This window comes from Falco rusticolus, chromosome 12 (genome assembly GCF_015220075.1).
Source record: "Falco rusticolus isolate bFalRus1 chromosome 12, bFalRus1.pri, whole genome shotgun sequence".
Taxonomy (NCBI): Eukaryota; Metazoa; Chordata; class Aves; order Falconiformes; family Falconidae; genus Falco; species Falco rusticolus.
In genome coordinates, this window is record NC_051198.1 from 17,616,537 (window position 1) to 17,640,844 (window position 24,308).

General features: G+C 37.1%; 1 protein-coding gene across 4 annotated transcripts in view; it reads left to right on the forward strand.

Moving 5' to 3' along the window:
- SRBD1 (S1 RNA binding domain 1) overlaps nucleotides 1–24,308 on the forward strand; it is a 128,440-nt gene that overhangs the window by 71,428 nt on the left and 32,704 nt on the right. For all 4 annotated transcript variants that reach the window (XM_037405632.1, XM_037405635.1, XM_037405634.1 and 1 more), the window contains one exon: nucleotides 5,286–5,368. In XM_037405632.1, the coding sequence (XP_037261529.1) occupies nucleotides 5,286–5,368 (83 nt within the window). The remainder of the gene's footprint in view (nucleotides 1–5,285; nucleotides 5,369–24,308) is intronic.

Consider the following 24,308-nt stretch of genomic DNA (forward strand, 5'->3'; position numbering starts at 1 on the left):
TTTGAGCACCACTGTAACTGAAATAAATTGAAAAAAAAATTTTTTTTTTCTTCTTCCACCCATAATCATTCCTGGCAATCTATCACACTGCATTTGGCAGAACTTTGTATTTTTACTCTTTCCCTATCTATAGCTGTTAAGGTTTTGCTTTATGGTATGGCTTTTGCATACAGCAATGCAAAAGGAGAACATTTTAATCTGTGATTTGTCTGAACACAGAAGTTGGCAGGCTGTGCCCCAAGCAGCCACAATACTTGAAACCATTTATAATAAATTTTGTTATGTAGTTGAGAAAATTTCTAGTTTCCCTTGCACCCTAAATAGTGTGCATGTCTGACTTGGGCCATAACGATTGCTCCAGATATGTTCCATTACTGAAGGGAGGCAGGTAGCCTAATTAAGAAGTTAGCACTATTTCTGGGTTTTTTTAAGGCTGGCAGCTGACATGGCTCTTGTACAGATACCATCTAGTGAAATAGTTGAAAACCTGCTATATTGGTTTTGCCCCTTACTGTTAAGACTGGGCAGGTTTTTCCATCTTTAGTCTAAAAGATTTAGCCTCACAACTATTACCAGTATTCTGGAGTGGAAACTCCTTTTTAATCCCTGTGAAAAATGATATCACTTCCTGTAGAAAGTACTAGTAAAAACAGAATTGTGTGATGTGTATGTGTGAGGGAAATAATTTTAAATTTGTCAGTTTGGAATTAAGAGAGATATGATCTTTTTTTAAGACAGGAGTAACCAGATAATTAAGTATGTTTGCAAGTTCATGAGGCCACATCTGTTCATTAGTCATTAGGAAACAAAACATTTTTACATAATTCTGTATTTTCTATGAAGATCAGACACTGAGACTGACACAAGTTGTGCAAGCAACTCTTACGGAGGCTTTTCGCCCACCACACTGTCATTGCACGTCATCGCTGACAGGCAAAAGTACTTAGCTGTCCGATGGGTTTATCTTGTTAAATAAAGTATGGAGTGAATAGAGACCACCAAACAGCTGAAATGCCTTTCTCACAAAATGGCAGAATATGCCCTCATGACAAGATGGGATTCCAGTAAATACACTTTCTGTAACCGTCTTTATTTTTTATTGCATTTAGAAGTGAAGTTAATCTACATTAAATTCAGAGGACCACCTAGGGCATCTTGTCCTCCCAAGCTTTAATATTTTACGTGGATTTACTGCATGGCATCACAATGTTACTGCCAATGCAAGTATTGCAATAATGTTTTCTTTTGAATTGATAACTTGAATCTTTTCATTTATTGGGTGTGCAATTCTTGTGACGATTTTCTAATAAAGGGACATGTCATGCTGATCTTAATAACCTACTTAATATTGAATAGGGTTTTTTTCACATAGACTAGCATATTTTAAGAATGGCATCCCAAACATTTTATGTTTGGCACCTGATTACTTTTGAGAAATCTGATTTTCTGGGTTTTGCCCTGCATGCCATCATATAATTTATTTTGTATTTGTTTGGGCAAAAGTGAAGAATAACTTAACTGTAGAAGTAACAATGCATTACCTGTTTCATTGTTAGTCTTCTAAAAATCCATGTTTTCTAGCCATTCCTAAAACTTACTTTAAGCATATAAACAGTTTCTGGGAATACCTGTATTAGTGTAAAATAATTCAATATAAACAAATTCTGAAATATCTCGATTTTATTTTTAAGGGGAAAATGTGAAACCATCAGGTTTTACTGTCTCTGACTGGTTCATGGGCGCAGACCTTGCACTTCTGCAGAGCCCTCATGATTTCAGTAATGCTCTGCTTGACTTGTGAGAGTTCAGCCTTGTGGATAAAATCGCCGAGTGGAGCCTCACTGCCCCCTAAAAAGATCTTTCTATTGCAATGTGCTAGTACTATAACAAAGAAAAAGTGTTCTTTGCCTGTACAAGAGACAGGAGATGCTAATCTTGACTGAATTTGCACCTAGAGAGAATGTGGTCAAGTCTTGCCTTTTCCCTATTGTGCTCTTTTATTTTAAATTTGAAAAGTTCTGGAGTAAAATTGCAGCTTTAGTGGGAATTCTGCAGGTTAGCTATCTTGCTGGTATCGGTCGTAGGAGCTGCATCCCTTAAATTGTATAAACAACTAAGTTGATCTTTGCGCTTCAATATTGTAACTATTAGGCCTGATCTAGGAAAGCACTTAAATGCCTGTGTAACGCTATGTGGGTGGATAGTGTTGCTGATTCCGGTGGGAACACCAGCATGCATCTGTGCTGAAGAGTTTTCCTGGATCAGGTCCTACGCCTTCGCTGGAAGCCTCCTAGGGATATGGCGGCATTGTAACCTAGCTATTATGACAAGAAGAGTCTAATTTTTACTTTTTAATTGAAGGTTTGCAAGAGAAGGTTATGGTTGGAAAATGCCTGGATCAACCTATCCATGTAGCTGTCTATTTTTAGAAGATCTAATGAAAGGGGATGTGGACAGCAAGAGATATTTGCTTTTGGCTTATCTAAAATGTAACTTTTGAGATGTGCTTTACCATTACATGGAACAAGAAGAAAATTCTCTGAAACGTTGTACAGCTATTAATCAAATTGAGTTTAAGAAAGCTGGCTGAAAGACTAGTACCTATACATAGACATAAATGCATTCAGAAGAAATACAGTTTTAAATGTTTCCTGGTTTGCGTCAATACTACTTTAATTGGTGTTTTGTTCCATTTTTGTTTGTTAGGTGATGATTGATAGGTACCACTAGTATTTCAATGTAATTAATATGAATTATTGTTACAGGAAAGCATTTCTGCAGTAAACTATACTTGTGTAAACGATAACCAGTGTACTTACACTGGTTAACCTTTTGTAATTTTTCTTGACAAGAAGGCGTGTGTGATTGCCTTTGAATTCAGAACTTCTCTATCAGAGACATCGGCATATCAGGTGTCGCCAGCACGGTGCTTTCTGAGCCAGGCTAGTGAGCTGCCATTGCCAGCGTATGTTCAAATGGGTAATAAAGGATATGAAAAGTCTTGCATGACCAAGTGGTGAACTTCATGTTAACTGTGCATTTAGCAGTGCAAATCTTTAAAAGTGAAATCTCCAGTGCTTTCATTTAATTGATAAACTTTGCAGTTGTGGTTTGAAGAGCCTGTATAGCCATTAAATGTTAGGTCTGTTTACTGTTTTGGCTTCAAGTGTCAATGTTTAGTCAAGACCTTTTCTGAAATGCTGGGAACTCTTTAGCACCCTTCCGTATGGTAGCTGCAATTTAAATTAAGGCTGCAGAGATGATTAAGGAAGTGGCGCACCTTTTGTACAAGGAGAAACAGAGAGAACTAGGAGTGTTCTTCCTGGAGAAGAGGAGGCTCAAGGAATCTTACAAATGTGTACAAATACCCAATGGGAGGAGGGGCAGACTCTTCTCTGTAGTACTCACTCAGGGCAAGAGGCAATAGGCACAGACTGAAACATGGCAAACTTCATCTGAATGCAAGAAAACAGTTGTTTACTGTCAGGGCGGTCAAACCCTGGGATGACTTGCCCAGACAGGTTGTGAAATCTCCATCCATGGAGGTATTCAAAACCTAACTGGATGTGATCCCGGGCAACCTGCTCTAGCTGACCCTGTTTCAGCAGGGGTGTTAGACGAGGTAGTGTACCCATACTAAACGATTCTGTGATTCGGTGAAGGTGCTTATATAGTTTTATATATACCATATGTGTATGATAATCATGCTCATGATTTTATATGTGTGTGTAAGTATAAAATCAGCTGTTAACCACTAGAGATACTTCCAGTTTTCGTATTTAAAAGTCATGTACGTATTGTTGACCAAGCCACTATGCATATACGTATTTACTCCTGACTCCTGTCTGTTCTTCCTCTAACACTCTCTTGATTTGCTTCAAAATGTATTTAAATGTGAAGTAATTCTTAGGAAATGTCTTTTTAAATGACTAATACCAGCTGTGTGGGTGATTCTGAAGACACTTATAAAAGGATCGTAGCTTTCTTCTGTCCCACCCCATTTCCCTCATTTTTGCACAAGTGCACGTGGTAGGAAAAGCAGCCTTAGCCATAAGTCCTGGCCTTGGTTTTTTAGGTTTTCTTGGTTTTCATTGGTTTTGGGATGGGGGTTGCTTCTATTTGTTTGGTGTATTTTGGGTTTAGATTTTGTTTTTGTGGGTGGTTTTTGTTGTTGGTGGGTGGGTGGATTTGGATTTTGGTGTGGGTTTTTTGGGGTTTTGTTGGTTTGGTGTTTTTTTTGTTTGGCTTTTTTTTTGGAATGACATTTCATCTTTTTTTTGGAAAGACTTTTGCAGTACCTTCAGACACTCCTGTTCTTCCTCAGTGTTTACTTCACTAAGAAGAATGTATGTTCTAAGAGCTGCTAAACTAACTAACCTGTTTTGTCTTTACTCAGAAGAAAAAAGGTTTGTAAATGTACAGTGTATGTGGAAGGGAGCACAGTTGCAAATACTTGATGCAGCTCTGTGTCTGCAGAATTAGACCAAAGTTGAAAACTGACATTTGCAAATAAGGCTTTTTCTGAGATTTCAGTAAGTAAAGGATTTATTAATAAATACAGGCTTCAAAAACACAGTCTTGATTCAACATTTGGATTTCGAAAACCAAAGGTACTTCCCATATGCTCTTACTGGCACCAGAAATGTTGGAAATTGTTGGGGTTTTTTTCTAAACATGGTTATAATGATGACAGATTTCAAATTGATGTGGTTTGGTATGCAGTTTATATTAGTGAAGTCCAGGAACCATTTTCGAAGCGAACACTGAATTTTATGGTTGAATTATGTAAATGTATAATACATGAGTATCTAATATATATATCTTAGGAAATGCTATATTAGATAAATAAGTCTGTGAAGTGTTGCTCCATTTTTTTTAAAATGTTTGTTTGTTTCTACATATCTATGGTGTAAATTTAAAGGCTATTTCAGAGTTTAATTTGAAATATTACATATGCATTTAGTATGGATATGAGGGGAAAATTTAGCTTACACAGTTCTGTTGTTAATTCTGTGGCCTGAAGAAGCTTTTTTAATGTAATGATTACAGTTTAAAATCTCCTTAGGTCTTTGCTTGAATTATTCAATTAAAGAGTTTGATTCATGTACATTTCATTCCTGTGTCTTAACAGCGAAAAAGGATTTTGCTATATTATTGATTATTTCCAGCTAAAAAAAGTATATTTAATGCGTAGAAGATTTTTAGGAAAAAAAAAAGAAAAAGCCATTAAATTATTCTGCTTTTTCAGATAAAACCCATAGTTATTCTCTAATTCTGTTTTTCAGTTTCCATAGCTAGACGTGTCCAAGACCCATTAGCTGAGCTAGTGAAAATTGAGCCCAAGCACATAGGAGTTGGAATGTATCAGGTAAGATAATACGCATCATTTAATCTAGGTGATCTATCATGATATAGAGCAACACCGAAATGCAGGTTTTTAATTGTCAACTCTTTACATGTCCTTTCAAAGACATTTGTAGGGTTGATAGAATGGTAGTAAATGCTTAGAAGTCATAAACTACCTCTTTTTCTAATCTCTACTTTTAATGATTGTGATTGAGACTCTGTAATGGCTGTAGCCAGATGTATAGTCTATTAAAAACAGCAAATTAGACAGGTAACCTGATCTGTAAAGCTTTCTCTTTTTTTGTATTGTTACAGCAATGGGGTTTTAGCTCTTTGTGTAAAATACAATGAGATATTGATCCTCCATTTAGAAGCCATTAATTTGTACTCGTAGGTGCATTCCTTCTTAGAAGTTTGTAATAAAAGTATTTGTTTTGAAGTATTTCATTTACTAAAGCTGAATTGGAAAATGTTTGACAATTCTTATTTTTATGCAGTTTTGTAGGTTATTTCTGAGAAGTAAGTTTAACCTTCAAAACGAAGTGAATGATATTGAGAAGTGGTACATAAGTTATTGTCATTTTATAGCATATTGGCATCAATTAAGGAAAGCATTTATGCATGTGCTTAGGTCCCACCAAATAGAGAGGTAAAAAAAAAAAAGATAATTAAGCATGTGCTTTTCTCTATTTTTGAAACTTTAGCATGTGAATAAATTTGAAAGTCTGGAAAGAATTCAGAACAGAAAGCACAGAACAGTCTGGATCTGTGCTTTCAGGTTAGTGCATGACAGTTAATGGGATAGAATGCAATTAGCTTTAGTGCTACTGCTAAAAGTAGCATGACAAAGAAAGGTGCTGTGAAAAATGTCCAAGAAATGTATATCCTGTTTTGCTTTTAAAGAACTGAGGTCAACATTTTTGTTGGTTAAGGTGCTGCTCAGTACTGCTTTTGCAAGCCCTACTTGTATTGCCACAGACTATAAAATTTACTCATGTTGCTTGCTCACTGCGAAGCTTATTGGAAAAGGTAACTTTATATGATTAATCTTTCAGTATGGACTATACCACAGTTTTGGAGGAAAATGAGATTGAATGGCTGAGATACTGTAGATTTCTGTAACACATATATCGAGATTGCACTTAAAATGTGCTTTAATGATGGCAGCTATACATCAGGAGGTGCTCATCTAGCAAAAAGAGGAGCTTCAGTCTGAAGCATAGTTTGTGTTCTTGCTTGTGGAGGCCCACTGGTTTTATCTATAACAATAGCAACAATAATGAAAAGTGATGCAGTTTCATTGTTGTTGTTGGTCCATGCTTCAAGGAAAAAAAGTATTTAAAAAAAAAAAGGTATTTCAGCACTTTGAGAAGAAGTTGGTCATTTTTTTGGTAAGAAAAGTTTTAAAAAATCAGTTCCAAAATGGAGTATTTTACTATTTGAAGTGTACTGTGAATACTGTAAGTATCAGGAATTTGTAGTGCTGTGGCTAGAAGGTATTGGTATAGATGCACACTATTTACTATGTCTCATGTGCACATTGTACAAGCATACATATAAAGTGAAAAGGCATGGAGCTGGTGGTGGTTGTGTGATTTTTTGAGCATGACCTATTACCAGATTACTTTTGCAATGAGGGTATTGCAGCAGTTTGCTACTGCCTCAATGGCTGAAGCTAGCATCATTTACTTTGTGCTGAAACAGAGCAGGGTAAGTACTGTGTTCCTGGCCCTTTCAGAGAAGCTTCTTGGTCCACTACAGGTGTGTTACAATAAAGGCCCAACCACATTATTTCTTCACGTACAAACTGGTTACATGAAAAGTTTCAGAGAAATAATTCCTAAAAGCCTGGTAGAAGTAGACAAAAAATTGTTCATTCCCAGCTGTCTATACTTTTAAGTCTCATCATGGTTTGAATAAATCCTCTGAGATAGATACACCTCCTGTCAGAATTCCTAAGTATCACCACAGAAGCTGTAAGATGCTCATTCAAAGATACAGAAAATACTGAGGTACTAGAGCTTTGTGACACTATGGTAAGCAAACCTGCACTTTTGAAAGGAAAGTCAGAAGCTCTGCTGCCCTTTGGGCGTGAGAGCTCTCTCGTGGCAGGGAAAGGGTGAGAAGGGGAATTAAGCTGTTATAACTGGTCTTTCTTCAGAGAGAACAGGCATTTGTTGGCACCTCAGAGGGCAGGCATGGAAAAAGCTGTTGTGTTGTACAGGGAGTCCCAGAGTAATAGCTGATATAATCCCTCAGATAAAAGAGTATATCAGGTACCTACTTTTATATTGTCCAAGACAATTTTAAAGGTTTGACTATGTTTAATTTATAATCTAACATCTGGCTGTAGCTTTTATATTTATTTCTAGGATGAAATACACAACGATCAGAAATGTAACAGGCTTTTCACAGAAGTGGTTACTTCCTTAGCCCACTGTAACTATAAACCTAGCATTTAAATATGACCTCTCCTTTCTTAAACACCCTGAAAGGGATATTTAAGAATCTGACAAATCCAGGTTTTGGCGTTCTTGTCCTGAAGGACAGCCATAGCGCTTAGCACTGCACTCAGCCTCTGCTGCTTTAGGCTGGAGCTGCGGGAGGCTGCCGGGGGCGGTGGGGGCCGTACAGAGGCCATGCAGCACAGGGAGGGTGGAGGTTTCCCTAGGGATGGTTCCATGCTGGCTGTGTGTGGATCAAGGTGCGGGCTCCCGAAGGCGTGCTCCTGCCTTTTCTGCTATTCCTGCCCAAGCGCCCCAGTCCTCTTCTGGTGCTGGTACTGGCTGTGTGGTGTGCTGGTTGGCATAATGGGGCAGCAATGCGTAGCCTGTGGGAGGAGTGGGGCTAGCCCTGAGTTCTGACTGACTTGGGACACACCAGTTTAAGATAGCCAGAGGTCCCAGACTACTCTACTTGAAAGGCAATGGCAGAGACATTGATTTCTTTGCCTTTTCTGGGAAAATTTTCTCAGAGGTTGAAGTGAGAGGCTGGTGAAGCAGAACCTGCCTGAAGAAGGCTGTAGCTTTTGTAACGGGACTGTGGCACAGGAGTGCTGTATGTTCAGCTGAGTGACCCCTGTGCTGCTATCAGCAGTGACAGTGGCGCTGCAGGAGAGTGAAGTGGCCATGTGTTAGATCTGCTGCTCACAACACGAGCTTTCTCAGCGTCTGTGCCGGAAGGGGCTGCGTCTTCTGCGGTCACTGCTTCCATGGGACTTTGGATCCCTCCCACCTGGTCTCTTGGTACTTCATGTGCACGCTTCTGAGAGTATTGTTGTTTTCTAGTTCTTCTAGTGCAAGTTACCCAGGCAAATCTGCTCTTTTGGATATAGATACTTGGGGTATGGAAATAGGAGTTTCCAGGTAGCAGATCTTTGTAAATTGAGTCCCATCAGCTGGGATTTGTGTTTACTTATTTTAGATGACAAAAAAAATTGAAACTTGTACTTGACTACCTGCTTTTTTTCTCATTACAAGTTATGATTCTGAGTTTGTGCACTACCAAGAAAATCAGGTTTGTCAGAGAAAAATAAACAGGTCCTGGATCTCCTAACAGGTATTTCCTTAAACAAAGAGAAGCACAACCTGATTTATTAGGGCCTCTCTCAGACTAAATTCCAGTTGCCTAAAGGTCCTTGTCTTCCTTCATCTTTATCTCATTAGGAAAATTGTTCTTTCCTCCCAGACAGGAACCTAGCCAAAATTAATTTATCACCTTCAGGCCATATTACTATGATTTCTTCTGTAGTTGAACATGAAGATGATGCCCAGACTCTGCCTGATACAGAATACGCTTGCCTTGCCACCTCTCCTTGCCAGTTCAAAGCTAAATTCCTATCGGGGAAGAAGCAGTTAGTGGCTTAAGACATTATTTCGCTGCAAACCAAATTTTGGCTGATGAATTACCACAACAGTTGTAATGATCTTGGAAGATGTAGATAAGAGTTGAGAACAAAGCTGCTTCACAAAGATTGTGTTTAGGGAATTGAATTCCAGAGCAAAGAAGATGAATAAAAAGTTTAAAAAAAGATGCCTAAAGAAGAAAAAAATTCCTTCCTCTCGAATAGAAACCCGATTTTTCATAGGAGAATAGAACAGCACTAGCGTAAACCTTGTCTATCAGTCCCCATCAAAGACAAATAGCCTCAAGTAAAGGGGGAATTAAATTAATAAAGTTCTTAAAAATTCAAAATCTGAATTTGTATTGTAAGGCACAGAAAGGTGAAATAATGCTGAGGGACTATGCTAAGTTTGGTTGGTCTTTTGCTGTTCATTTAATATGCAAAATTGCTGGATACTAAAACCCCAGTAACCTCCAGGGAGAGAGCTACTTGAAGCACAAACTCACTTGTAGCCTAAGAATAAAATGTGGTGTGTGTTGAAGGGTCAGAATTTTTGCTAAGTTATGTATAATATTAGAAAAAATGCACCATGTCTGATCTTGAAAAAGCAATATCCTATTTGGTTTTTATAAGTTCTAGAGTGCAAAAATCTCTTAATCATGTATTTTTGTACATGGTACCATCTTCACTGTTTAACACATTCGAAAATTAACATCCCCAAAGGATGTAAGAGATAATATATGTAGTTTTGTAGCCTCTGAAGTGGTAAGATACTTGGTCCCAGATGTAGCTGGAAAATTTTGTGCCAAATAAAATTTGTAAACAGTATTCTTAAGTAGCAATTCCTTCAGGAAAAAAAATACGGTTGAGCTAATTCTTAGTTTATTTTCTAGATAATGCTGGAAGGTCCTGGTCAGTGGAGCATTTTGTAAAGCCTCATCAGCATGCCTAATAATAATTAAATTTGGAATGCATTTTATGTCCCTCTTGTCCTTTTTCCTCCTCATTTTCCTCTCGTTATTGAAATGCACCAGGTTTGCATGTGATTATTACCTGTAGGATGTTTTATTACTTCAGCTGCAATTTGATATGCCTTTTAGGCTAGGATTTTTTCCCTGAAAAGATTGGGTATGTTTTGTTAAATGACAATGCAACTTTAGGGAATGCTTCTAATCAGATATGCTTCCTCCTTAATTGGACCAGGTCTGTCATAATTATGGCATTGCAGCTATAAACCACTTTAAAATCTACAGCCAGCTAGTTAATAGCGAGGCATCTCACTGAAGTCGTGTCTCAGTTCGTGTTGGGGAGGAAGGAGGTTTTTCCCTTTCTCACAGAGGGCTGTGTAGAACGCTTTCTGTTGTTGCAGGCCATCCCCGTGTGGGTCCGTCCTTCCCTGCCTCAGTGCCACACCATGCTCATGCTGATGCGGGGGAGATCTGGTGGGCGATGGTGGAACAGTGTTCCTGGCCTCTCCTGCACGTGACTGAAAGTGCATGTAGCCCTTTTAGTTTGTTGCATTCTTTAATCACTTTTTTCTCAAAAGATGTGTGTAGCATCACACCCCATCAAGCGTTTCTATACCTCCAGCAGGTACCTGTGTGACAGGATTGGTATTAGAAAGGAGTGGCGTTAAGCCAATTTTTGACAGTAAAACCATTTAAGATTTTATTACTCTTCTGGACACCCATCATGGAAATGATTTACTTGAGGAAACTGACTGTATATTTAATGCTTAATAGTTACTAAATTTGGAGATACTTGGGAGGTGAACTACAGCAACATCTTAGAAACACAGGGATCAAAGGGACCTGAAGGGTATCTTTAAGTACAAGACTCAGATCAGATACCGTTGGGTCAGCTTGATAGCGGTGTGGGCTGAACAAGCCTATGCATTATTTCTGCTTGTTGTCTTTCTTGCAAGAAAAGCTGGGTTGTCCTCTGCGCTGTGGGTGCTTGTCAGCTTGTTCTTACAAAATCCTAGCAAAGATAACTTGGTAGCTTTATTTGTTAAGCTGTTCTGAGGCTTAATAAACTTTAGATACATTTCTTTACTATCTGAACCAATATTTTGGGTAAACTAAACGTTGTATTATTTCTCTAATAGTGGAAACTTGAACATTAGTGTTTAAATAGAAAGATTATAATGAAAAGAGTTGTGAAGTAGTTGTTGCAAACAAGAGTTGTCATAATCTGACCATTTGCCATCACAAAGAATCAGTGTCTGGTTTAAGAAAGTCTTTGTCTTCATTTTTTCTTAAAGTAGATACACAGTTTTTTAATGGTGAAATAGGAGACTTTTTATCCTTCTTGGTGTCTGATTTTGCTTATATATCCTTCACAAAGTATGCTGTTGTTTAATATCATGGAGCAAAGTACTGGAGCTAGCTGACTTTTCAGTCAAAAATACGCATTTTTCACCAAGTACTTAAGAACTTTTTTTTTTTTTTAATTGACCCATAGGGTATATGAGTAGTTAGGTGTGTTACTTGGATAGCATAGGAGAATCGCTCATGTAGGATGTGAGAATATGATGACATACGATGTGCAAGAGCGTCTTCTTTTAAATCTCTGAGGTGTGATTGTCAAAACCACCTCAAACTTGAGCTTGCTTTATTAAGCTTATTAAAACAAATGTATGGGGGTTTACAACTTACATTTTTCTGATTAAGAAAATGGGACGTCTTATTAGGTGAGCAGTGCTTTATATTGCATGATTCACATAGCTCCTGTGGAAACTCCGTTCAGCCGGAACGTTTGCTGGTCAGAATTGTAGGTTGCTGGTTTCAGCACCCAGTTGAACAGCCTGTCTACAAAATGCTTCAGCATTCCTTCTGTATTGCTACACTGAGTTTATGCATACAGTTAGACAGAGAAGTGAACCTCCGGTGATAAAATTGCAGGTTTGTGAGTTTGCTTATGGTTTTCTGTACTATAATTGAAATGATTGCATAAAGAGAACCTTTGCTTAAACACTAGGTGTCTGAGGATACCAATGCTCAGTTCTATATATTTCACAGTAATCAGACCACTTATTAATGAATGTATATCACTCCTTTTGGGCAGTATATGGCAGCTAGTTAATTATGGGTGTACCTTAAGTTGAAAAATCTAGTAGGAAATATGCTGGTGGACTAGAATCTGAGTGAAACTGTTAGGATATCATGAGGGAAAGCTGGCTGTTCTGATACTAAAGAAATTCCTAAACAACATGGACTAAAGGATATGTTGCCATTACTGTAAATAAAATTTTACAATAGTAACTGGACAAATTCTGGGCTGCTTCTGTATTGCATCTTGTCTCTGAACAAATTCACTGGGACTTGAAAGACTGGAATGTATCTCAATAAAGGAAACTTCAACCCCTCCTGTGAACCTGTAGTCTCCTGCAAATACACTATTGTCACAGAATGTTTCTGCAGCATACTGCAAGGGATTGCGTGCTTTGAAATTTGTGGAGGAGAGGAGTACTCAGTTTTCAGGTGTACACAAACTTTTTGAGGGATGGGGTGTGGTGGCTTTACCTATAAAATATTGTGAAGGGCAGGCAAAAAAAAATGAATGTCTTGTCAGTAGGGAGAATTTTTTCTTTTTTTTTTTTTTTTTAAGCAGCTGAGTAGGCTGGTGAATGTGTTTGTGATTAATGCAGGATTTTAAACACCCAGCAACTTACAGAATCCTAAATTGTCTTGTAGTAGTGGTGAAGGATTAGCTTTGTGAGGAAAGCAAGCAAAATTCATGTATGTTTTTTGCCCAACGTCATTTTTAGGGTAAATTATGTGCTTTTCATTTTGAAAAGTAAAGCCTTGTGAACCAAGCCATCTGACGTCCATGAGAGTAAAATCTTTGCAGACAGCTTTGTCAGAGAGAGGTGATCATCCCATAATGTTTTTGGACGCTTCCCCACCCCAATGAAAATGAAAAAGGTGTGTAAAACTTAAGATTCCTTTCCAAGTAAGTTACACCTCTGGCAAGTTTGTGTAATTTAATCTTCAGCAGCAGTTTTACTGGCTGCCAGGGATGGTATCCTGTAACTTGGCAGTCTCTCCGATTGTGTCTACGTATTCCCTAGCTGGCAAACAAAAATCTGCTGTCCCACCAGCAAAGCACAATAAACTCTTGCTAGTCTATTATGCCCAGTTATAACAAAACAAAGGGATACAGAAAGAAGAAAAGTTATGTTCTTAATTATTTTAGCTAGTAATCTGTATATATTTACTGGCATCTCCGAGAAAACATGCCAGCTCAGCGAGGTGAGATGCTGCCACTTTAAGGAAATGAAGGAAAATATGTGCGTGTGTATTTACAAAGAGTGCAAGAACACAGTGGTGTCACCCCATCTGCACATGTCACTCACAGAGCTGCCCATGGACTGCATCTCTTTTCACTGCTGTCACCAAAAATGCACTGTAGGCAACATTTGAAAACTTGTCAGAGGTGTGCCTTTGTAAGCAACCTGAACTGCACGTAAATTTTAGATATTACTGCTAATAATCCCCCTTTTGCATTGCAGCTGTTAATTGTTAGGGAGTTTGTATCTGCATATGTGGGGTTTCGTAGAGCTGCTGAGGTTTTAGCAAAAGTAGGGAAGAATCAGAAATGTTGGTATACTCAGGTGGGATAATCAAGAAGGTGTTGATAGGAAACAGCTGCTGGACAGGTTTGCCCTCCCTCTCAGTTTGTTTCTGATTGCTTAATTACCAGCTGTCTTGGCAGAAGTTTGTTGGGAAGTTTTTTGTTGCCATATGACAACAGCCTTGGTGCAAAGTCTCATGTGATTTGTGCTCTAATCGGATTAAAATTGCACATGTTATTGTTCACAAAAAATAGGTATAAAGGTTGTTGACTTCCAGACTACTGCAAAAAAGGTAGACAGGAACCCCTGAGCAGAACTGCCCAGGTACAGGGTAGCCTGTTTAATATTTCAGTTTTATTTTTTCCTCGTTCCGTAAACATACTTGGGCAGAGCTAGTTCAAACACGGGCAAGCTGAGTTATGATCCAGTCAGGCAGATTTAAACTCTTTTGAGAGACTGTTCTGATGTGGGAGCCAAGTGGCAAGAGGAGCAAAACAGGAGTTGTGAGAGGCTGAGATCCTGCAAACAGGCTGGATGAGACTTCTTGGTGCATTGGTTTGGAAACACTTGGTTGACTAAAAGGTGGAACAGAAAAGAGGATGATAAAAGTCTGTCTTTGCAAAAGTATTTTGATTGAACAGCTTCAGAAATGGGTGAGATGCTGTTGGGTTTCCTCTTTACATTTCAGGTGTTTAATAACCTGAAGGGAAAATACATAATTTTAGCATTGAAAAAAACATTCAGTTCCTTTCATTGAGGTTTCAATTAAATTTTCATAACCTAAGTTCTTTACATTTTTTTAAACATTCATAAAAATACTACAGTAAAAAAAAAAAACAACAGCCAGACCACTGATGGTTACTCTTGGCTTTACCTATATCCATGATGTGATATTTGTATTCACAGAACTTGCATTTCAGGCTCAAACATTCATCTTTTATGTGAAGTAATTTAATCTTTAAGATGCTATGTTATGAATTCTAGTCAGATCTTAATGTAAACATTATAATGATAAAATTGATTAAACTATGACCATAGTAAAAGCATCTTTTTAGTGTGCAAAGTCAGGTAAAAGTGACAGTGGGGATGTGAATCACTTGCTTTGAATGTGTGTGGGGGGTCAATTTAAACATCATGAATGTAAATATTCATTATTTACATTAGTTAGTGGAATTCCGTAGTCACTGCTTGCTGTGCAGCGGTCATCTGTTGCATCTGTTGTTTTGGTTTCATGAATTAACAGTATATTCATTTGACTCATAAGGAAAAATACTAGTATTATCGTACTTTTGAGTGATTCCATGTGAGTTCATAGCACAGCAGCTGTTGACTTGATACCCAAAAATCTGGAATCAGCAATAAATTTGTATTCCCCTTCAGTAGGAGACCATAACTGGCAATTTAAATTCTTACGATATTTTAAACCCATAAATGGTTTCTTAGTAGGTATGGTTCTAGTGGTAGATATTATCTAAAAATAAGAACTTTTGGTATGTTTTACACTGAAATACATAAAATAATTGTTTTTACTTTGAACCAATATCAAATTATGGAATGCTCCAAGAACTCATTCATAGGTTCACTTGAGCTATGATTTTATTTTTCTCAGTAGCTGTTTACTATAAAGTGTAAGTAACTGATAAAAATCAGACATTTTATGGTAAAGTTGTGATGCACTGTTAGTGCACGTATTTGTTTAAATATTGGATCTGTATTCAAATTTTTCCTGTATTCCTTAAAGTGAGATGAACTTTAATTAACATAGGATGAATTTAAGTTAGTGGTGGTGTTCCTCATAGTACTTCTGTGGCAGTTATGTCATTTAATAGATATCACTGAAAATTGTAGTCTCTTTTCACTAAAAGACAATATAACATGCAAAATTTCTCTGATGTTTTGTAATTTGTTGCTTTTTAGATTTTTATCTTGCTAATAACACTTTTCCTAACAAACAGTTTTGAAAAAATCATTTTAGAAACTAAAATCATGTCTCACTAGACAGTGCTTAATATCTGTGACCTTTATTTTTGTATCAGGAACATAAATATACACTTTTTTCTGTGTCAGTCATTGTCTAAGATTTCATCTTTGTTCTGCTTTCCATTACATACCATGAATTATATGAAATTAATTTAATCGCTACTCCAAACAGAAATTAAATGTGCCCTAATCCAGAGTTACGTTGTTTGCTTTTACAACTGTAAGTCATAAGTAATTAATTTTCCTTGGAAAATTAATTCGCTTACCATTCCCAGTAGCATCATATGTTGACACAGGGTTATAGATAGTTTAATATTTTTGTTCAGCATGTTGGCCTCAACTTTGGAAGACCTTAAAGCAAAACAAATTCAAATTTACTCAACTGTATATAATTTAGGGTTATTTAAAGTGAATGTTGTCTTTATTGCTGTCAACCAGCTGACGATGATAGTTCTAAAATTATATTCAGTCTTCCAGAAAACTAAAGTCTATGGACAGATGTGACTTATGTCTTTTAAAAAAAAAAATAAAAAATTGTTTCACATCTTCGCATCAGACATTTGGACAACATGCCCACTGGAGCACCATCAGTAGTTGAAAAGTCCTTGGAGAACAGAACTATATATTACAAAGCCTTGGGATAGAGGCAAGTTTTTTTCAACACACCTTACGTTGCTTGAGACGCCGGTAGGTGATTCATTATTCCTTTTGCACTCAGAAATTTCTAAGTTGACTTAATCTGGAGCATTGTTTTGTTTCCTGTACTGTTGTGTGCAGAAGGGCAGCGCGTTGCAGCACCGAGGGGCAGTGCGGACCCTGGTGTGGGTGGCCCTGCTGGCCACAGCTGACTGTCCTTCGGAGATGGCGTGAGCAGTGTGGGCCTTCAGCCTTCCGGAGGCAGAGAGGCAGCTTTTAAGTCTAATCTTTCATTCAAGTTAAGCCTGGAGGACCCTTTTTTTTTTTTTTTTTTTTTCTTTCCCCTCTGCGCAGCTCCATAAAACATGGTGTTTATTACTTTGGTTTATTTTTATTTATTTAAGTCTCCCAGCTGAAACGCCAGTGATGGCAGTGTTGCAGTTCAAACAAGCAAGGCTTATTTTATAAATGTCCCTTTGTGGGTTGGTGGCTGCATTTTTGCCTGAATGCAGGGGGTCGGTATCAGTGACGTTTAATTTAGAATTTTGGGGATGGAAAATAGAAATTGACATTTAATTCCAGTGTAAAGTTACTGCTAGATCAGGCATAAAAATATTATTGCATTAGCAATCACAGGAAGAAAATAAACTGAGTGCATTGACAATATACAGTCACATGGCAGACTTGTGTAAAATAGACAGATGTAAGAAAATACTTTTTCAGATGCTTTTTTCACCACAACACATTTTTAGCAAGTAGAGAGGGTGCAGAAGAGTATTCTACTAACAGAATTAGGTCCCACTAATAGTGCCAGCAAAGGTAAAATTCACCTGTACATAGCAAAATTGTGTATAAATATTATCACATATCTCTTATACAATCTCTTACAGATACCTGCATGTATATGCAACATCCGTGAATGTGTTGAGAGATCTCCATTAAATTCTGTATCTGTTACTTTCAAATTCAAATATTTTGAGTTTCCTGATTCTGTGTAAGATGCTTAATGCCACTGTGTGTATCTGTTAATGTTAACAGGTCTCATTGGGTGTTGCTAGCTGTTTCATTATTATGGCTCAATTACTTTCAAAAGACTTCACCATGATATTTAAAAATACAAAATCTTCTGCAAAGAAAATCAGTCTGGTGATCTGAGTTTGGCCACGTACTTCCTGGCAGCCACGTACGTTACTGAAGGTGCAGCCTACCTACCACCTGTCTTCCTTACCTGGGCTGTCAGACTTGGCAAAGTGCAACTGGTACTGAGCCTGCAGAAGTTGTTAATTTCCTCATTTTCATCTACTCTGTGATACAACATACCTTCTGTCTCAGGAAAATGAGGAGGCACCAGGTCTATCCCTGTGTTATTCTTTCTTAGGGGAGCTTGTGCCGATTATGCATACAAGCAGCAGGCTCCGGACACCCTGCCCTAGTGTATCAGCATTCTCCTTACAGTTAACCTTCTGTGGTACTATTATCTATGTAATGTATGTAAATGTATAAAAATTTTGGGAGCCAACCAAAAGCTGTTGCTGTTCATACAGATTTCTTGGCAGTGGGAGTTTGTGTTTCTTTTGGGAATATTCCCATTTATTTTATAGTGACACTGTCTAAATTTGCAAGAAAAATGAAGTTAAAATAATTACTGTTTAAAAAAAAAATCTACAAAAATTCTTTCTTCAGGCAAAATTTATATTTTTGTGTTCCACTGTAGTTTTGGATTAGATAATTCAGAGTTGGCACTAATTCTGAAAAAAAACATTGAGCTATGAAGTACAATAGCAAAAAGCCCAAGAAGCATGAGTGAATGTGTACAGTGTCTCCTAATGTAAGTGCCTGGCTCTTTGGAGGCCACCAAGAAGTCTACAGTGATTGACGTGCATTCTGGCAAAGCTTTTTTTCTTTTTTTCTTTTTTTTTTTCCTTTTTTTCTTTTTTTTCTTTTTTTTTTTTTTTTTTTATCCCCTGCAACAGTGTTGAAGTCAGTCAAAGTGTATAGACAAAGCTGAGTGAATACCAGTTTCCCCAGTACAGGGGCTATTTTTTCAGGAAGTCTAACTCAAACCAGATGTTATGCTTAGACCTAGAGTTTGTTGCTGCCAAGCATCTCATCAGAGGTCAGAGTTCTGGGCTCAGGGCCCTGCTAGAATTCTTTCACAAATTGCTATTCGGTGAGGTTTTAATCCTAATGGAAAGAATAATGTGCTTGTAAAATCTGCAGTTATTACAAACACAGTATACATATTGTGGACTTCAAATGACTACATATTTCATTCCCATAAACAGGGAATGCAGATGAATGCAGTGTGTAATAGTTTTAGACATTCAAACTTAAACCAACTATATAGTTTATACTACTGTTAACCATTTGCATTCTTAACACTCCTGTAAAATGAATAGTAATTTTGACTAACAATTGGCAGCTCGAAACAAAACAAAATGAAAAAATCTCCAGCACATTTTGACTTGTAAGCTGTTTCCTGAAGTAAATAGGAAACCTTATGCTTTTGAGAATGTTCAGAAAACACTTTGCTAAGGCACTAGGTTTGGCACGGTTTGTTTCTTTCCTTCTTTTCTGTCTTCTGTCTCAGTTTTTAAATAGTTTGGTAGCAACATTTTATGGTTAAGTTAATCTTACTTCAACTGTTGCTTCATACAGCTAATTATTCATCCCCAAAACCTCAGAGTAGGCTGTATATATCCCAGTTTACTAAAAACAAATGTTGGTGATACAAAGTTATAAGAACAAGGACTAGTGATGAAAAATCTCACTATATTTTTGTCTTCTTGTTGGAATCATTAGTGATCAATTTGTGCTGTGATTCTGCTGAAGAGAAGTTTAGATGTAAAAAAAATCTCAGGTAACTTTGGTAGTGTGCTGCAGCCTGCAGGTAGAGAAATGCAGCTTGATAAAATATTAAGATTTTGGATGTCAGAAATGTATGCTATAGAAAACAGCGCTATGGTGTGAAACTGGATGATGTAACTGATATCTCACTACAGTGAGGCTGTAGTGATGAGTTGTTTGAGTTTTATGTTGGGTATCATCTTAGTTTTCAACGAAGGCTGCTGAAGAATCATATCTGTATTTTGATAACTTCAAACTTTTAAGTCTTGAATATGTTCAGTTATATTAAATATAACTCTGCTATTTTATCTCATTCTAATTTATGAATTTTATGTAAGTCATAAACATATTTTCACTTTGGTGAAAAGTGTAACAAGAAAAAGATGGTGTCGTTCAAAAGAGTTAATGGTATCCCATTCGCACGATCATCTTAGCAATAGTCATGCTGGAAAGGAGATAAATAAGTATAAGGCAGTATGTCTACATTAATACTGTAAACTTAGAGACATGCTGAGGTGTTAATCTACTATGCAATCTATTCTTTTTTTATTACTTGTTTATTATGAGAAAACTGCATAGTGAATGTTGATGCTACAGTACAGTTGTTACCTTTTGGGGCAGCAATTTTTTCGGTACTGGTATAACTCTTCAGTAAGCATCTGTATTGGCTAGATTTGTTTCACAGCCCTGAATATAGAGATTTGTGAAATAAATCACTGCTACATCAGTCCAGTTATTGAATAGAAGTTGATGAAGCTGGTATTTGAATAGCAAACCCATTTTCAGAGATAGTACACATTTTTCAAAGAATAGAAAAAATAGCTTTGTTCCTGCTGTATCCTTTAGAAAGGAAAACGTGGCCAAAGCGATATTGGTAAGCTTTTCCATTATAGTCTACACTTGCAGAAATAATATTTTTCCCTTGGTTTATTGAGTAAATGTGACGTATGTTTGGATGTACAGAACTGAATGAGAAAACTTGAGTTCTTTCAGTGAGCAGTTTATAAATTTTAACTTTGTTTTGTTAGAAACTGTTTTTTGATTAACTGAGACTATTTCTTCTGTTTAATAAACACCTAAACCCCCATAAAGACATAGTACTTTTATTGCAAGTCAGATAATCTTGGTGCAAGCTGCTGCTTGAAGGTGAGAAAGCGAATATTAAACATGGATTGAAATTAATACGTACAACCTAATCATTCAGATGCAATAAGAAAAAGTGGAGACAAACTGCAATCTTATAAGAGAAGCTTTTTCATATTAATGAGTTTCCATTTGCCAATAATTCTGTCATTTGTAACTTGAATCATTCATCACCCCTGCAAATGGTTCTTTCAAGACGTTATTTGCAATTTTGTCTTGTGTTTTTGTCCTTGATGTTGTGAAAATGACCGTCTACTGTTACAGGAATGAAAAGAGATCTCATTCAAACATCTTTTGTGTTTCCACTTCCAGTGAAAAATGTTTTTCAAACCTGCAGCTGGTTATTTCTGCAGGAGTTCCCACTTATATTCAGGTTTGATTGACATTTTGAAATGGCAGCTTTTCATGAAAAGCTGTTAACTTGTAGAATTTGGTTATGGTACTAAGACAGACTGACTTTGTTCTACTGTTGGGGCCTGTCCAACCTAAACACAACCCTGCATCTGAATTTAATAGTGCTACTCAGCACAGGGAGCGCAAGCTTTTTTCTTTTTTTTTAATTTTTCCTTTCTGTTTTTTTAACACTGGTGCTTCTGATGTGTTTTTAAACCTGACCTAGTGGGTACTCATCCTGATATCTTCTCTGCCAGTAATTGGGTTAATTCACATTCTCCTCTTTTCTCCCTCCCCTAGGCTAGCAGGTTGTGCTAGGTTGCACTTCCATAATTTGAGTGATGGAATATATTTTCATTTAACATGATGAAAATAAGTGGAAAATGTTTTTTAATAACTGTACAAGTTCAGATAAAAGTGATTATCTGCCTTTATTACTATTTATTTTTGATGTTATGGACGTTAAGGGCAAGTTTATGATTTTAACAAATTTTCTAAGCAATGATTACCAGGTTAATTTCTATTAAAAAAAGCAAGCAGTGCATAACACCATTATTCAGCCCTTGTCTTTATCAAATTGGTCTTTAGTGTTACACCGGAATGTTGAAAGTGGGAAAGAGACATTATACAAAATCAGTTACCCACTGTATTTCTTGCCAAGCTTCTAAATAAGGATACAAAAGTACCCATATACATTAGTTGAGAAGGAAGGGGAGTATTTTTAGCTTTGAAACAGATTACTGTTTACATAAGGAACTGAAAAAAGTAGAGATCCAAGCATCCTGGCATCCATCACTGATGTCTACTGTTGTTTTACTTGAGTGTGAGAAGTAAAACACAAGAAATATCTGGGGTTTTCCACAAGTTAACTGTACAGTCCCATAAGAGTAAATTCATGTGATTTGTATGAGGGAGCGTTTGAATGTTGTTTTATAAGGAAATGGATAATACTGTTGTTGTCAAGTCTTTGTACATTGAGGTGATGATAGATTAGAAAACCTTATTTTCTGCATAACATAGGGTATCTGATCTACTGTTCTCTTAGCTAGCTAATTGCTTTTATAAAACCTTCTCTGTAGTTTGCACCTACCCATGGTGATACACAAATTGATTTAATCATCCAACCCCATGCCACTGTAGTTTGTTTAGGGTGCTGAGATGTTAATGTAAAATATGTCCTGCTTATTCTGCCTCTGAAATGTCTTCTAAGTCACTTGCGATAGGGCACTGGTACAGCCTCTTTTGGTTAGTGTTAAAAACCATGTGTGTTCTTGCTGTGAAAGAAAATATGATTTCCTTGATCCTTTTCTTTAAAATTATCTAGACTAAGTGAAAGTGAATGTTTTGTCAGATGCTTGTTCTGTAGTTTCTAAATTTTAACGTGAATTTTTGAGTACCAACCAGAAGATAAATTTTATGCTGATGAACCAGTTTACACTTCTGTCCTGTAATTTTGAATGAACGCTTACAAGCTTCAAGTGAGCTTTCGAAGTAAAAATTGCCACCCAGATGCTACTGTTAAAAACTAATACACGCCACCACTATTCCTCCAAGCGGTCAGGATACACAGGTACAAGCTTTTTGGTATAGCCTTAAGGTCACTGTGAAATACTAGACCAATTGAATTAAATGGCAAACTGCCCGCTGACTTTAAATGGAGCCAGGATTTTGCCCTTTCGCTCTATCAAGCCCTAAGGGCAAGCAGATTTCATTCTTCAACAGACCAAACACAGCAGTGTTTCAAAGGAAAGTTGAGCTGTTGTGAAGTTTGACCCAAACTGTGCAAAATGCAGAGGGCAGTACAGGGACCTTAAACTGCACTTGGAAGTCTGAGGGCTACAGGTAAATGGCTACTGTCCTCCGATGCAGTGGAACATGGTTACCGTTTTGAAATGCTGTCTTCCGTGTCATTTTCTATAGGAAAGTATTCTTTTCATGTGTTACTGATTGCAAATGAACATTCCTCGTTTAAAAGTAGGTAGCAGAATACAGAGAGCAGGAGAGACTTGCCATTGTGCTGCAGCTTCACACTGTCCCCATTCCAAGTAAAACAGGTTGGATTTTTCTTCTAATTGTCCCAGAAATAGGACTAAACATTAAAATTGGTAACTTTTTCTTTTATTGCATATTTAATGGTAACTTTATTCTTTCTTTAGCATTCTGTGGCAAATTTTCAATAATGTATATGGTCATGTCATATGGTATAGTCTTTTTGTTTTAAGGATCTGTTAAGACAATGTTTACCAATAAATTGGGGACTGAAACGCTATAATGATTTGCCATCACAGAAATCTTGGATTGCAAGATAAAACTTTAAAGAAAAATATTCATTTCAACCAAGTAAGTGTACCTTTAGGGTCTTCAAACTCACTGGTTTTACAAGAGCAAGTGTTACGCTTATTTGCAATGGTGTAAGTATTGTATATTATTATTACAGAGCAAAATGAAAATTCTTTGGTGAGCCTGGACTTTCTCTGCTCATTTATGTGGGCAGAATAATTAAGCAGCCTTGTAACACTTCCCTCCTGCCTGCCCCTCCCCCCCAATTCACTTTTAAGTTTTAAATTATGATACCATATTTCAATGTGACTTTTCAACTTGTATAGAAATGCCGCTGTGAACAAAGATTCTCCTACCTGTTTGCTCCCTTAAGATTAGCAAAAATTTAGACATCGCAAAACTTAAGAGTAAGTGGTCTGATAATCTGGATGTTCTTTGTAAATACTAAAACCTTCCCCATCCCTTTGGTGGTTTTTCCCCCACCCTTCATTCCTGCTGTGTACTCATCCTTCATTTTATTTTAATTTGGCTGATGGATGTAACTATATATTAATGAACTGGAAGAGGGGAGTTAAGGAAATGTTTCCCTTATGTCCTCCTAAATTTCTGTCTCTTCAGTGGAAGAGGTTTATATCAGTGATAGGTCCCATTTATTCCTAAATTATAACAAAACACTGCTTATAATCTTAATTAAGGCTATTCTAAAATAGCATTCCCGAACGTGCTCTCAATCTTGCCTTCTCAGAAGGCGCAAGTTGGCAGGGTTGCCTGCTGTCCTTCTGTCTCTGCAGCTGCTTCTCTCTACGGTGGTGTAGTAAATCCACGTTGCTGAATGTTATGTATGTATGTTATGATGAATTAATGCTAGAGATATCTTGGGTAAATTTGTTTTTGCCATAGCTTTTCCTTACTTATATGAGGGCCATTGTTAGAAGTACTTCACTCCGAGTAGCACTGTAAAGAACCCAGCTATTTTGCTGAAAACACTTGTAAGTGTAGGTAAGAAGGGTTATGGTACAGATTTTGTCCTGAAGAGTGTGCAAAATAGTATGTCCATGCTCTGTTTTCATAGCATTCCCTCCTTCTGTGTACACATCATTAGACTGTCTTTCTGTTTTATCACATCCTGAGATCTGAACATGTTCCTGTTACTAGGTGCCATATAATTTCCCAGTTCTATTTAGTAAGCTGCTATGCTTCTTCCATAATCTTTTCTGAAATGCCAGTGTCTGGACTAAATGGAGTATCTTAAATGTTTTGTGG